Source organism: Bombina bombina, chromosome 3 (genome assembly GCF_027579735.1).
Source record: "Bombina bombina isolate aBomBom1 chromosome 3, aBomBom1.pri, whole genome shotgun sequence".
In the NCBI taxonomy this organism is placed as follows: domain Eukaryota; kingdom Metazoa; phylum Chordata; class Amphibia; order Anura; family Bombinatoridae; genus Bombina; species Bombina bombina.
Genome location: NC_069501.1, coordinates 408413651 through 408430239, shown reverse-complemented (window position 1 = coordinate 408430239; position 16589 = coordinate 408413651). Strand labels below are relative to the sequence as shown.

Genomic DNA, 16589 nt, shown 5'->3' with positions numbered 1-16589 from the left:
GAACAAAGGGGATCCCAGAGAAACTTTTACAAACATGTGTGCCATGATTGCATAAGCAGTATGTAAATCATTTCTGTGAAAAACCCATTGTTTGTGAAAAAAGTAAAAAAAATGTTATTTGATTGCATTTGGTGGTGAAATGGTGGCATTAAATATACCAAAATGGGCCTAGACCAATACTTTGGGTTGTCTATTTAAAAAAATATATAGTTTTGACAGGTAAATAAAAAAAAACCAAGGCTCTGTTTTTGTTTAAATGGAGTGATAGCAAAAATGCTAAAAATTCTCTGGTATTTTAGGCAAGTTTTTGTCTGAAAGTCCCGATAGTGAAGGGTTAAAAAACTATACTGCATATTTCAAGTTATGCACATGTACACACATGTATACTTATTTTTATTCTAGCCCTTACAACACTTTACTAGAGGTCTCAACTCGCGCTAACTCTTCTAGGGCTATTTTGGCTTGCGCTCACGCACAACCCATAACTTTCATCTTGTAATATGATCAATATTAGCGCAGTTGTGATATCCATTGAAAGTATAGGGTGTGCTATAGTGTTGTCAGCCGTGCTGAACTTTCACTGGTTATTTTGTTTTACCATGGACTTGTAATATCAATTTGCGTGCTAATTTTAGCGCTGTGAATCGATATTTAAATAACACCCTGACCTTGCGGCATTCAGCGCTTTTCAGAGTCGGATTTCTTCTTGTGAAAGTGCAACACACTTAGATATGTGCAAATCCAGATCTTAGTGGGTTGAACTTTCAGAAGAAGAAATGTGGCTCAGAAAGCGGTGAGCGGCCTTCTTCTTCTTTATTCGTATCATTAAAAATTATCTAAATGCACTTGCCTATTTTCCAGTTTCTTTCATATTAAATACAACAAAATATCAAAAGTAATGCTGCTTCTAAATAATGGAGAAAATGTAAAAATACTTTAAGTATAATCCATATGTAAGGAAATAATTAAAGTATTAGCCCTAACCTACAAAGCACTCAACAGTCTAACTCCCAACTATATTTCCTCTCTCATCGTGAAATACTCCCCATCCCGTCCTCTTCGATCAACCTCTGACCTACGTCTCTACACTCATGTCATCTCTACATCCCACTCCCGCCTTCAAGACTTCGCACGTGCTGCTCCTGTCCTCTGGAACTCTTTACCCCGCTCCATCAGACTGTCTCCAACCTTGTATAGCTTCAGAAGAATCTTGAAAACCCACCTATTCAGAGAGGCTTACCATCTCTCCTCCATCCCGCATCCGAACCAAGCTAATACATGTACATGAACTGCCTGACTCACTGCTGCAAATACAACCGATGTAACAAGGTACCCCAACCTTATGTCTCTGCACCCTAAACCTATAGACTGTGAGCTCTCCGGAGCAGGGCCCTCTTCCTCCTGTGCTAGATTTGTTTAGTCTTGTTATGTTTTGTATTGTATCACAAATCTTTGTCATTGTATACCCCTATCATTGTACCCAGCGCTACGGAATTTGGCGGCGCTATACAAATAAATGATAATAATAATAATAATAATTGCACTTTTTTTTCTTTTTTAGAAAAATAGTTTATTGAAGCTTTCTTTCAGAAAAATAAATCTTACAGTCCTTTGCAATGATGACTTTTATACTGTGCAAATCACATTAATGTTCCTTCTAATGAAGAAATACATAGTCCTATATTTTTATAAAAATATAACTTAAAATGCATTTGGCATATGCATATATTATAAAACAAATTTACACATTTTCAATATAAAAGTGTAATATATACAAGTAGTAATGTGCGTCATCTTTGTTTCAATTTTTTTTTATAAATACATAACTTAAAATTCATTTTTGACATATGCATATATTATAAAACAAATGTAACAAATTTTCAATAGAAAACTGTACTCTAGAAGTAGAAATGTATAATGAGCCAAAAATACAAATACTAAACAAAGCAGTAAATGTTAAAATATGCTAGTATGGATTTTACACATGCAAAAACACACACACATATAGATTTTGCTATTTCTTTAAAAAAAACAAATAAACACATTTGAGATAGTTTTGTTCTTTTTGTCCATAATGAATTAAGTTGTTCATTAGTTATTAAAGTTGTCCATGTAATAGATAGAATGAATGAATGAGCATATTTTGCAAAGAAATGGCAAAAAATAACAAAACTGATTTTTTTTCAAATCTCATACTCTCAAAGGGTTACAAGAGTAAAATAAATAATGTACTCTGTATTGCTAGAGCAATTTTTTGTAATAAAAGCCCCCATGGCCAATGTCTTTAGAGACTATAAAAAAATAAATAGCAGATCTCCAGTAGTCCAACATTAATACATCACTCTAGTGATATAGATCTGTTTTTTTTACTGTAACGTCCCACTTACTGACTTGCTGTTGGCACATAAGTACTGATCTATGATACTACTGTATTGAGATGAAATTATATTGTAACAGCAATCCTAATGAATAACATATAAATGAAATTGCATTAAAACATGCAACCTCTGTAAACATCCTAAAACATTGTTTCATGAAATCAGTGCATACAGTTATCAAGTGTATACATTGTTTGTTTACTTCTGCACAAAAGAGGTATTTTTTCATTGAATAAAACTCTAGTCATTTCCAGGGCTGTTATTTCTTCTTGGACATCAGGTAGTCCTCAATGTAATCAATGAAAATGTCAAATTCTCCCATTGCTTTGTAGATCCCCTTAGCTTGCATCTAAAAATAAGATTAGTTGTAATTAGAAGTGAGATCATACTACAGTGCTGACCACTTATGTAAACATATCATATGCAAGCTTAAAGGGATAGAAAGGTCAAAATTGAAATCTACAGAAGTGCATTTCAATTTTAAATAGAAATAATTTTGCAATATGCTTCCTTTAGTAAAAATACTTCTAGTAAAAGTTATTTGTGTTTTTCAGAGGCATATGTATATATGGCCTGTGCACCATTGAGGGCCCGTGCACCGTGTATTGAAAAGAAGACTTAATTTGTATCATATAAGCCACTACTGATTCTCTGAGAATGAGTGGTACTAGAATACTGGTGCATGGGCCCCTACAGTATATGTGCGTATGCCTCTGAAAAACATTAATAACGTTATCAGTTGCATTTTTTTATGGAAATATATTGCAAAATGCTTCTACTTAAAATTTAAATGCACCAATGCACATTTCAAATTTGACAGTTCTATCCCTTTAATGTATTGTTTTATAACATATCATGAAACTGAGAGCCCGATTCTATGAAGCTCTCTGGGCTTGTGAGATTCTATAAGAAATCTCTCCAATACTATATGAAGTCCCTGTACTAAATCTATAAAGGCAGTTTTTATCTTGAGATCAGCGCGTTTTAAAGGGACACTAGAGTCAAAATTAAACTTTCATGGTTCAGGTAGACCATGCAATTTTATGCACCTTTCTAATTTACTCCTATTAAAAATGTTTTTTCCTTCTCTTGGTATCTTTATTTGAAAAGCAGGAATGTAAGCTTAAAGCCGGCCTATTTTTGGTTCAGAACCTGGGTTGCACTTGCTTATTGGTGGCTAAATGTAGCCACCAATCAGCAAGCTCTAGCCAGGGAGCAGAGACAAAAATCGTCCGGCTCCTTAGCTTACATTCCTACTTTTTCAAATAAAGATACCAAGAGAATGAAGAAAAATTGATAATAGGATTAAAGTAGAAAGTTGCTTTAAATTGCATGCTCTACCTGAACCATGAAAGAAAAATAATTGTGTTTAATATCCCTTTAAGTATGTGAAGGCGATACATACATTACAATAGGGATAACAAAAATCCAGGAGCTTTGAGCTAGCGAACACCATAGTAAAAAAGTGGGATGCAGCCTTAACTAGAGGCAAGGGGGGAAAAACCTCAATACTATGCTTATACAATTTGTTTATTGTTTAATGTCCCTTTAACTTAATATTTACAGCAAAATGAATCTAATAAAATGTTTGTAATTTCAAAGGTGTAAATGCAATGTTTAACAATTTTTTTTATAATAAATTTTTCAATGACATTTCTTAAATCAAGATAAATACAAAATATAACTCTAAGATGCAGTAATTAATCATTATTAATATTAAGATTTATGGTACAAAGAAAACAATACTATAAAATAGTGTGGCAAGTTGGCAACGCTAAAAAAAATTCTTATAAAATGCTTAATTATAATACCATTTTGGAGCGCAGAAAAGAGCGGAGCTAAGTGAACATAGAGATGAAATGCATCATGTGATTCAAATCGTATATGTTTTTTGTGTTGCATGAATGATAAAGTGAAGTATTTGTACCATCGATGCTTTAAAGTTATCAACAAACCGCTGATCCTCGCAGCTTTGTTGACACGAGCGTAATAAGCCTTATTTTTGATAAATTTCAAAGTCGGATGTGTAATCGTTGCAGCGAGGTTCAGCAGATGTATTAAAACCACAGATTGTGTAAATTTTGAAGCTTGGATAAATGAGGCCCAATGAGTCTAATTCAATGAACATGAAATCTAACGACCCTCGTTGCCCAAGACCTGGAAGGTACACTAACCTTTTTATAAGTCTCTTTGATCTGTTTGACAGTTCTGCTTTTTCTGTCACAAGGCAAAAAGTTGTGCTGTATTAGGAAGAAAAAAAATGTTTAGTAGGGATTTCACAAGAATTTGAAAGGGACATTCTACTATGTACTCATTGTTTATATTACACCACATTCATTTGCTTTAGCAATGCATTAATAACACATAGAGGGACATTTTTCTCATTTTCTACTGGTTCTTATTGGTCAAATTTGATTCTTCTTTATTGTTCTCTCTCTCAAATTAAATTATTTTAAACATTATAATGGGGTGTAGATTATATTCCAGTTGACATCTTGATCAACATTGATCATATTTGAATTTTATGAAGAATAGTAGAAATAAAACTCCAGAACTATAGCAAAAAATTTGATAAGATTTTAATCAGGGATATATATATACCCCACAAACTGGAATAACATTTGATTACAGGGGTTCTTTTTTAGAAAATATATTTTAATAACTTTTGATAAAATTGAATTTGTATATCTTTATTTATATAACAATGTCTGTGCATGACAAAAACAGTAAAACTGTATAATAAATGGTTTCCATACATTTTATGGCAATACTGTTTACTTTATTAAAACAAACACCTTTGGTGTAACTACTAGGGGTTAAATAGGGATAGTCACTAATTGTTTCCTATTGTAGGGTTCTCTATGTAGCCTCTTTAGATACAGAAACATATGTAGATATACATATTTATATATGTATGTGCTTTTGTGAATTTGGTAAAGGGTGTAAAGTTTCAAGAATTAGTGGAACCATACTGCAGACTAACCTTAAAAATAATACTCCTTTATGACACAATTATTGTTTTCTTTTAATTAAAGAACTACTTGTAAATTTGTTTGCTATTACTTATATTTAGTTATGTATATAACAACACCAAACAACTTATTCTGGGAAATTGTTGGCTTTACTGTAACTTGTGTGCATTTTACTTATTTCTCATCTTCTTTTTTAACTCATTTACTGAGTTGATCTCGCTAGTATCTCTATAGTATGTACTTTATGTATTCAGTTCTCATTTTTATCATTATGTGAATGATTAAGACTTCTCTTCTTGCCACACATCATGCTGAGTTTTTTTTGGGAGTGTTTGACTATAAAGCTTTCTGATTGGCTGTAATTCTTCTTTTTTAATCTATTTTGGGTAAACTGACGTTACAGTATAACCTACACTTCTCATTCATCCTGTTGGATAAGCCACTGAGCCAAATACTTAATCTCTATGTTTTTTTGGCTAAAATATATCTTTATAAGGGTTACTGTGACATAATTTGTGTAGTAATTTTGAAATGACAAACAGAAGTATAAAGCAGTAGCACGAGCAATTTGTCTGATGCAACAGCTGATGCAAGACTCACTCTTCTGCTAAATAACTCAAAATAACTGCTATCGTTGGAGGATATCAGTGGTGATTTATTATGGATAGCAGTTCCTCAGAAAAGATACAGTAAAAAGGAGGGACAGATGCTTAAATATAGCATAGCCTAAGGAATAAATACATGGTAAGCTAAAATAATCTACTGCAGATATTCCAGATGCAATAAGTAAGGTGCTGCATAACATATAAGGTAGGGGGTGTCTGCTGCATACTCACACATCGTCTTAAAGTGTGTCTGAGGTCCACTAGCTGGTTTCCAATGTAGCTGACATCTATAGTTACACCTTTGCTACCACTAATGGCATTTGGTAATACATCCTCCAGGTAGAATCGAAGCATTTCCACAACTGAATGGCACCCCAGAGAACCCTGTTGAAAAAATAATAATAATGTAGCAATCTCTGTTCCTGTGTCACTGAAACAATCCTCAAATATCAAAAGAGTTCACAACAAAGGGCTAGATTAGAAGAGGAGCGCTAATTTATCACACGCCTGCAAAAGGGCAAATTTGCCCATTTGCTGGCGTGCGATAAATAACCAGGTCTGGTTATTGCAATTAGCACTTATAAAATTAACCAGAGATCAGATATCTGGTTAATTTTATAAATGTCCACCAAATGCCCCCAAAATAGTGCAATATACTTTATTAAAAAATAAAGATAGTAGCATCTTAATTTTTTTTATAAAATAACTGCAATAAGCAGTTATAAGGGGCTAAAATCAGTGGGTGTGTCTTTACATAGGGTTCTTTAGGTGTTCCCAGAAAATATGTATGTATATGCTTATATACATATATATTTATGTGTTAATATGTGTATATACACACAATAACACATAAATATATATGTATATAGTCATATACATACATATTTACATTTTGCTGCTATTGCTGCGCAACTTACCCCCTTCGCCCCACTGCATGAGAACAAGTCTCCCATTGGAGCCTATGGAAGTGCACTCACATTCGCATTGTGCTCAACTTGTAATGCCAGCGCACATTTGCGTGCGCTGGAATTACTCAGTGGAGCGCAAATATTGCTTTTGCGAAAGCGATATTTTGCACTCCACTTGTAATCTAGCCCAAAATGTTTAACCATAAGAAGCATTTATCCCTTTGTCTATTTACTCTACTTAAACTAATCTAAACCTTACAAATATTGTACATGCCAGTAAAATTATGTAAAATATCCCCTGGGTGGCAGTGATCTTGCATGCATGCATGGTTGTGCATGTTCATATGTATATAATTTTCCCCAAAAAAGGTGTTAATAATGGTGTTATAACAAACACACAAAACTACTTTATAGGTTCATATATGTGTAAGTTTTTTTATGTTATTATAATTACCTTGAACTCCTGTAATAAATTGTCTTCGAGTAAAATTGTATTCAGTGCATCGTCCTTCATTTGCTATAAAATAAAGAGACATTTTTAGTATGAAACATGAATTCTGCATATAGTAGTTGCGGGATATAATTAATTTTTTTTAGGGACAAAGCAATACTTAATGAAGGTTATCTAGTTAAAACCAATTCTTCAGATAATTAGAGAACCCTTTTTACGAGAGGAAATATAAGCATTTAAAGGGACATTATACTGTAACTTTGTATCCCCTACAAACCGTTTTACTTGTAGAAGTGAATTAAAGGGACACTCAAGTCAAAATTAAACTTCATGATTCAGATATAGCATGTTATTTTAAATAACTTTCCAATTTACTTCCATTAACAAAATGTGCACAGTCTTTTAATATTTACACTTTTTGAGTCACCAGCTCCTACTGAGCATGTGCAAGAATTCACAGCATATACGTATATGCATTTGTGATTGGCTGATGGCTGTCACATGGTACAGGGGGAGTGGAAATAGACATAACTTTGCAATTTATTTAAAAAAAATCTACTACTCATTTGAAGTTCAGACTAAGTGCTATTGCATTGTTTTCTTATCATGCATTTGTTGATTATGCAAATCTATTTTATTGACTGGTCCTTTAAATGTTTGCAAACAGTTTCTTTAATATTGCTTTGTCATTTGAAATGTCTGTTTTACCCTGCTAAAAACTACCACCTATATTGAAAATATGATTACAGCTGTATTATCTGTAGAAAAGCTATGTTCAGGAGACAACAGCACTAATTAACCTCCCAGTGGGTAGTGGAACAGAGAGACACATTTTTGTATCTGAAATAGCCAGTTATGCCCAATTATTAGGTTTTGAGTATATAGAGATTACATGACCAGGTCTGTTTTTCCTGAAGTCTCTACCAATTTAAATGAACATTTCCTTAAGAACAATAGGTGATGGTTTTATGAGCAAAGCAAACAATTGAAAATACAAAAATATACACAAAGGAGCATTCTTCCATTTAATACTCTGCTGCAGGCAAAACAATTCATTTGGAACACATTAAGATAAAGGAACGCTGTACTGTAAAATTAATTTAAGGGTGAGGAATCAAATAACTTATGGGATCAACTAGTTGACGGAATTCCAAAAGAAGCTAATAGGAACAAGCTCTAAATATCTTTAATTTCGAAAAAGTACAGAAAAAAAGGCAAAAATATAGTCTGCACACATATTTCCAATACATTAGTGAACACACAGTGTGAGCATGTTTTTTTTCTTTCTCTTTCTTTGCTGTAAGAAAGAAGTTATTTTATTTATGTAATGCAGTGACTCAGAACAATAATCAGAGAGAGCTAACTTGTCATTTCAAGAGTGTAAGCATTTCCTCTATTTCCTTTTGCAATTACAATGCTTTTACTCGGTTTCTGAAGAGCTCTTTAACATGATTTATTTTAAGGATGAAGTTGTGCCACACCAAAACTGTGATGTACTATTGACATTGGGTTACAATACAAGTGAATTTAAGACTTTTGTAAGACGTCAGCTAAACTAAACTGTTATTACTTCACAGATTAAGAAACAAATTGATGTCATAATACAAACACAACTTTATGATCCTAAAACATGATTCTGGGGAAACACAAGGAAATACAATATTGTTTACTACAGAAGTACTTTCCAAGACATCTGTCATCTGATAACTGCTGAAGTTTATCTCATGCTCAGATACATATTGTTTTTTAGATGGACAAACTAAAACTTCAGCCACTTCTAAACAGTGGACTTGGGTGGACTTAAAATATTTCTACATGAACTCTGATTATTCTAGAACTGTACCTGGAAAGAATGAAAATGGCTGAACTAAAAATGAGAGACACTGAACCTTGTTACTGAAAAGGATGGTAACTTCTGCACCAAGGGATTGGCAGAACACTGATATTGCTTGCACTAATGCAAATATTCTAGGAAGCAACATCCTGTGATTATTAGAGATTTATTTATGTTTTGCTGATACAGGTAACAATGATATGTGTTTATTTTGTACTAAATTACTAAAAAAAATGCCTTATAGCAGACTGCTGCATTAAAGGGACAGAAATTATTCCTTTTGCAATGTATTTATGCCCCAGCAAAAAATAGTTGGTGTTACTCTACCAGTCTATCCTAGTCATTTACTTGTGGATATACCAGTATGCCATTCCTGACTGGTTTACATTACATTGTTTACATTGTACCTGGGTGCATATGATTAACCATGTGTTTAACCTGTTTGAGAAAAGTTTAAAAAGAAAATGTTCCAATGAAAAAAAGCAGTATATTTAACACAGTAATGTCCCTTTAAGCATACAAATTTGGATTAATAATAATAATAATAATAATAATACCTTCTAAATATGTCTCCCAATTATAGATATTTTGAAGGTCAAGAAACTATTTTTAGTTTATTCAAGTCTTTAATGGACCATTTCACTGTTTTTATTAAGATGTAAATGAATCTGGCACAGAATTATAGAGTTCAAATTTACAGATTATTATTTCAAATGCCAATGCACAAAAATAAATGGCAGTTCTGGAGCTGATTATACCAATATTTTATAGGAAAATTGTATCTGTCTCCTTCTGCCACACAACAGAAATGAATTTGTATCATAGATTTACTTTTATATGATACACATACATATTATTATATAATGTTAGCCCATGTATTGCTTGCTGATCAAATTGGGAGACACAAATTAAAAATTCTTCCAAAAATTAGGAAGAAATAACCTTAGTGGCATAAAATTATTCGTAAAAAAATAAATTAAAATGTATTTGAAGGTTTAATGAATCCTTTTTTTAAGGAATCAATGGAGCATGGATTATATTTCTACAAATTCTACTCTGTTCAATTCTGAGATATATTGTATATATATATATATATATATATATATATATATATATATATATATATATATATATATATACTGTGTTTTTTAACATACATTTCATACAGTTGTATATTCTGAGCCATTATTCACACCCTGAAAAGATGACTGAATCAGTAAGTTCCCAGATGGACACTGCATTTATTCTGACGATATTAAAAAACCAACACCAATATAAAGGAAACAGGTTATTATCCCAAAAATAGAAAAAAAAAGATATTTGGGCACATAATTAAGAGTTATTGCTAATGTAAAATTGCAAATGCTGTCTTAACATATCTGCATTTGCTTTGTTGATTTTCTTTTTGTATTCCAAACAAGATTTAAATTAAATTAAGAATTCTGAATAACATAAATATATATATATATATCAATTTCCATGATTGATCTATGCCTTACAATATATTAATGTGCAGATTGTATTCTCTAATAACATTGTGTAAATGCAAGTGAAGTCACTGAAAATAAAGTAAATGTATCTAAGATGTAAATGAAAATAAAGTGTTTGTGCCATATCAATACTTACAAAATAATCTTTGACCTTATTAAAGGTGGTTCTCAACTCTCTGAGTTTGGCAGGGAATATATTCACCACTTGATGACAATGTCCCTCGACTTCCCCACTTTGAGTTTTAGCTTCCATAAAAATGGACACCAGTAGAACACACAGGGCATGCAAATTCATCTTTCAAATGCAGTCTATGGATTTGAGAAATCTGCAAAAGGTAACCTAGTTTAGGCATCATCTTGGTCCATTATATACTCAATCCAATTTCCTGTTATTTAAATGTCATGACACACCCCTCTATAATCTCGTAATCCACCTAGAAGAAAAGTTCCAATTGTTGCTATATATATATATATATATATATATATATATATATATATATATATATATATATATATATATATATATATATACACACACAGTATCTATATTATCCTTGGAAAAATTATGTTGAATATGCTATGTGGGAAATGTTGCTGCTTTTTAATATTTATTTATTTTTACATATTTACATGAAACATACACTAATTATTTCCATGTATGTTCTCAAGACAAATGCTTGTGTAACCAATAAGTAGTGGTGATAATACTTGGTTCCTACATAGAAAGCTGTTTAGAGAAGATGTGGGGTTTTAATAAACAAATGAAAACATAATAATATTTTACAATTATTCAACATTTTAGTGTTCCACTGTCTGTAAATAAAGTCATTTTTTCACACATGGCATCAGTTCTTTTGTTTTTCTATCTATTTATCAATCTGTCTATTTCTATCTATCTTTCTATCACCTAACTATCTGTCTGTCTGTAGATCTTTACTTCTGTCTGTCTTTCTGTGTTCTGTCTGTCCCTTATTTTAACTGCGTAGGTCGCTAGAGGTCATTTGACAAACATATAATAAATGTTTTAAACATAATTTTAAGTAAAACACCTATCAACACAAACCATATAATGTCTTGTTGCAATTATAGAGCCCCGGAATAATTAACAAATGTCTGTTTATTTTCAGATAAATCTTAGATTTTTCTTTTTTTTAATAATCCCAACTTACTTCTATAAAAAAATACTTTGTTTTCTCTGTATCCTTTGTTAAAAGACATACCTACATGGACTCTGGAATGTACATGTGCATAGAACACAATATGGCAGTGAAGTATACAACAATGTATAACATTGTTACAAATATAGCTGTAAACACTGTTGCTCAAGACACATGCATGTTCCCAAGCCTACGTAGATATGCTCTTCTTCTTTGCAAGTTGTGAGTTGTCTATTATTATAAGTGAGAGGCTTTTTGGTAAATAGCAATGTTCACATGGAAGCAACCAGCACTGGCAGTAATGAAGCGAACATAAATCATATTACAACTAGTGCAGTTGAACTTGAACTAACCTCTAGCTTTGTATATACTTGTTTTATGCCTTTAGTGTGGGTTCTGTAATGTTGAGAACCTCAGCAGCATGTAAGGGTCAATATAAATATGTTAGATCTATAGAATGTTTAGAAAAAAAACAGTTACCTATAATAGATCTTCAAACATTTTCCTACACTTTAAAAAAAATAGTGTACAACACATAAAGTGAAATACAATAATAATAAAAATAAAAATAAACCACTAGACACAAAACATGAAATCTAAATAAATGAAAACACAATACACAAAAAAAATGTAAAAAATAAAAAAAAACTACAAAGTTTAAGGTGAATAGAATTACAAAGTTCAAAGTACACATCTTCATTTGTTTCTAATGCCTGTTAGGACCTGATGCTTAATATTTGTCAGTATGGAGGGAAATATCACACAGACCCCCCTAACAGTAGATCTCATAGAATGTCCTCACTAAAATTCAAATTATTAGCAGTAGAGAGTGAATGTGGCATATATTTAAAGGGACATAAAACCCCAAAATTTTATTTCATGATTCAGATAGAGAATATAATTTTAAACAACATTCCAATGCACTTGGGTGAGCCAATCACACGAGGCATCTATGTGCAGCCACCAATCAGCAGCTACTGAGCCTATCTAGATATGCTTTTCAACAAAGGATATCACAGGAATGAAGCAAATTAGATAATAGAAGTAAATTGGAAAATTGTTTAAAATCACATGCTCTTTCTTAATTATGAAATAATAATGTGAGTTTCATGTCCATTTAAGATATACACATCAAATTTTTCTGTTTTCAGTGTATTTACCCTGCATTTGTTTATAATTTCACAACTGTGTCTTTTTCCTTCACTTTCATAAGTGGAATGTATTTTTCAAAACAAACTCGCCTGCCTATATTCCGTAATATGAAACTGCAAGACCTACAGGAGTAATATGCTGACATCGAATTCTGTTACAAATTCCGAAGAAAGTTCATACATGCTCAAGGAACGCCCTGTTAAGCCTACTCGCCAAAGGCTGCGAAACTCATTTCACAAGAGAAATGTAAGGAACCATTTGAATATTTACTCATTTTTTTACTATTTCGTTTTTTTTCTTTAGGAAACTACTAAGTACTTTAAAAAAAATATTTATTGTAAACTGTAAAACTTGTATTTATTGTAATTTAGGGATCATTTGTATTTTAATCCTTCTGTGATGTTAAAGCGACAGTCAAGTCAAAATTAAGCTTTAATGAGTCAGATAGGGAATGCAATTTTAAACAACTTTCCAATTTACTTTTGTCATCAAATTTGTTTTGTTCTCTTGGTATTCTTTGTTAAAAGCTAAGCCTAGGTAGGCTCATGCTAATTTCTAACCCCTTGAAGGCCGCCTCTTATCTCAGTGCATTTTGACAGTTTTTCACAGCTAGTTCACGTGTGCCATATAGATAACATTGTGCTCATGCCTGTGGAGTTATTTATGAGTCAGCACTGATTGGCTAAAATTCAAGTCTGTCAAAAGAACTGAGATACGGGGGCAGTTCACAGAGACTTAGATATAAGGTAATCAAAGAGGTAAAAAGTGTATTAATATAACAGTGTTGGCTATGCAAAGCTGGGGAATGGGTAATCAAAATATAAAGTAGACTGTCCCTTTAAGTGGATAAAAAGAACAGCCAATCACTGGTTGCTTGAAGGGAACTTTATACCTAAGTATAGAATTTAAAAAGTACATGGTCCAATTTTATAATTGTAATAAAAAACAAAGGTATGAGCCAGTGACACATGCAATTATATATGGCTGTTTAGTCATGAAATAAAGCATCAATTTCCAGAGAATTTTAGCTATGATAGTACTATGAGAGTTCAAATTTGCAGCCAAATCTATAAAAGTATTCCATAAAAAAGTATTAAAGGGACATGAAAGCCAAAAAAATTATTTCATGATTCAGAATCAGAATACATTTTAAAAAAGTTTCCAATTTAATTCTATTATTAAAGTTGCTTCCTGCTCTTGTTATTCTTTGCTGAAGAGATATCTAGGTAGGCAGCGTGCACGTGTCTGGAACGCTACATCACAGGAAATAGTGCTGCCATCTAGCGCTCTTGCTAATGTATAACCTTGTTGCAAAACTGCTGCCTTATAGTACAGCCTATACCTGCACACTCCTGAGCTCATGTCCCTGCTTTTCAACAAAGGATAACAAGAAAACAAAGACAATTTGATAATAGAAGTAAATTGGAAAGTTGCTTAAAATTGTATTCTCTATCTGAATAATGAAAGAAGCATTTTGGGTATTATGTTTTTTTTAAATCAAAAGTTTAACATAAGAAAAAGTAAACCTAACTATTATTACTCTGGCACTACACTAAATTTAGTACTATAACAATATATGGGACTTTGTTACAATCTGAAAAACCGTTTTACTTATTTTATTAACGTGTCGAATTTCGCTATTTAACAAGTGTCTTTCTCATGGCAATTACAATAAACTGGCAAAATATCTGCACATTTTAAAATGGAAAGCCACTTAAAGAGACATGCAACTCAAAAATTGTCTTTATTGATTCAGATGGAGCATACAATTTTAAACAATTTTCCAATTTATTTCTATAATCTGTGTGCTTCTTTCTCTTGTTATCCTTTGTTGAAAAGCATACCTAGATAGGAGCAGGGAGCTGGCTTCTCATTGGTGGCTGCACATATCTACCGTTTATGATTGGCCTAGCTTTTCAGCTGGCTACCAGTAGTGCATTGGAAAGTTGTTTAAAATTGCATGCTCTATCAGAATCATGAAAGGGCAAAGTTTGTGGCAGGGCCCCCCATTTCAGCAGCGCACCATCCAAAGCACCGCTAACTCCTAACAGTTGTGTTACCACCATAAAAGCTACTTAAAGGGATAGGAAACCTAAAAAAAAAACTTTACCCTTTGCAAACTTCGTAAAATAAACTTTGCAAATATCATCCTCAAGCAATTTTTTTATGTCTACCTGCATGAAAAAATCCATCAGAATAAGCTACCTCTGCGACTGCTCATGTGGGTAAGCAAACAGTCACAGCGGCATAGCTCCAGGAATTTTCATCAGAGAAAGCTGCACTATAACTGTGCATGCGCACTGTAAGGTCACAGCATTCCAATCATATTTGTGATGCCGATTAATATGGTAAAGTCAACAACAGCATGCACAGAGCATGGCTAGCTTTTTCTGACGGGGAGCTTATTCTGACAGAACACCGACACTCCTTCCATGTAGAACATGTAATCTTTATTGTCCTTACACTATGGTTTTTTAACAGTTAAGTTTATGTGCTTTGTGTGGGGGAGGTGCCGACTCGACTATAATTTGTTCCTGCATTACTCCATCAGCCTGGGCACCTGTAGGGTTTTGGGCTTGAAGTCCCTGTTACATCATCCACCGGGGTGCTCAATGTGTAAATAATATGTTGCAGAGATAGACACAGCATTCACCAGATTGTAGAAATAAAACTTCACCTTTACCTTCACCAGACGTTTCGGTGACCATACTGACACATTTTTCAATGGCTCTAAAAACAAAGCAGAGACAGCGGTGTCCCATGTACCAAACCTAACAGCTATTTATACACAACTACCAGTGACTTTGTTTCCGTGACGTTAACGTCGGCTGCGTATATGGTATATATAGGTTTATAGGTATTGATAGATAGATAGATAAATAGATAGATAAATAGATAGATAGATAGACAGATAGATAGAGGTAGTTTGCATAAATAAAAAGAGAGAAGCGCTCAACCTGGGAACGAACAAAAAAAAGATAGAGGTAGTTATATAGATAGATAAGTACACTTTCTTTAACATGGTCCACAAATCCAATCCATACTTTGCCAAATAAGTTCTCAGTAGACTGAGAGTGACTGAGTGAAATACCGTACTTACCTGAAATGAAGAGAGTACTGTATCTGCACCACAGAGGATTCATACTTCAAGCTGTCTCACAGATCTGCTACTCTGAGGAGCTAGACAAACTCTACCAACTGTAGCTGCAATGTTTCTGGCTTTGGTCCAGCACTTCATTCTCCCTCTGCTGCTCCATTGATAGATAAAGTAACACCTCCTAGGAAGGATGCACAAATCCAGCACTCCTCCCCCCAACACCGGTCATATTGAAACAGACTGGGTCCTATGAATGGATTGATCCTAAGGTTAAAGGGCCATAATACCCAAATGTTTAAAAATGTTGAAAGTGATGCAGTATAGCTGTAAAAAGCTGACTAGAAAATATCACCTGAACAACTCTATGTAAAAAGAAAGATATTTGACATCAACAATTTCTCAGTAGCCACATCCCATTGTAAAGGACTTCTAAGCAACAAATCAGTATGTCTGTCCCGGGACAGCGGAAGGAGCGAGCTTATGTGCACTCTAATCTTATTTCCCTATTCAGTGTAAGGAAGTTTACAATGAAATTTCATGAGAGT

General features: G+C 33.0%; 1 protein-coding gene across 1 annotated transcript; it reads right to left on the bottom strand.

Annotated features, from left to right (window-relative positions):
* Window positions 1-1550: 1550 nt before the first annotated feature.
* On the bottom strand, window positions 1551-16137 carry IL10 (interleukin 10). Its single transcript, XM_053706588.1, has 6 exons — window positions 16048-16137; window positions 10775-10964; window positions 7318-7380; window positions 6187-6339; window positions 4553-4618; window positions 1551-2727 (listed from the first exon to the last, which is right to left on the bottom strand). The coding sequence occupies exons 2-6, from the start codon at window positions 10931-10933 to the stop codon at window positions 2638-2640; spliced, it is 531 nt and encodes a 176-aa protein (XP_053562563.1). The 5' UTR covers window positions 10934-10964; window positions 16048-16137; the 3' UTR covers window positions 1551-2637.
* Between the last annotated feature and the right edge of the window lie 452 nt (window positions 16138-16589).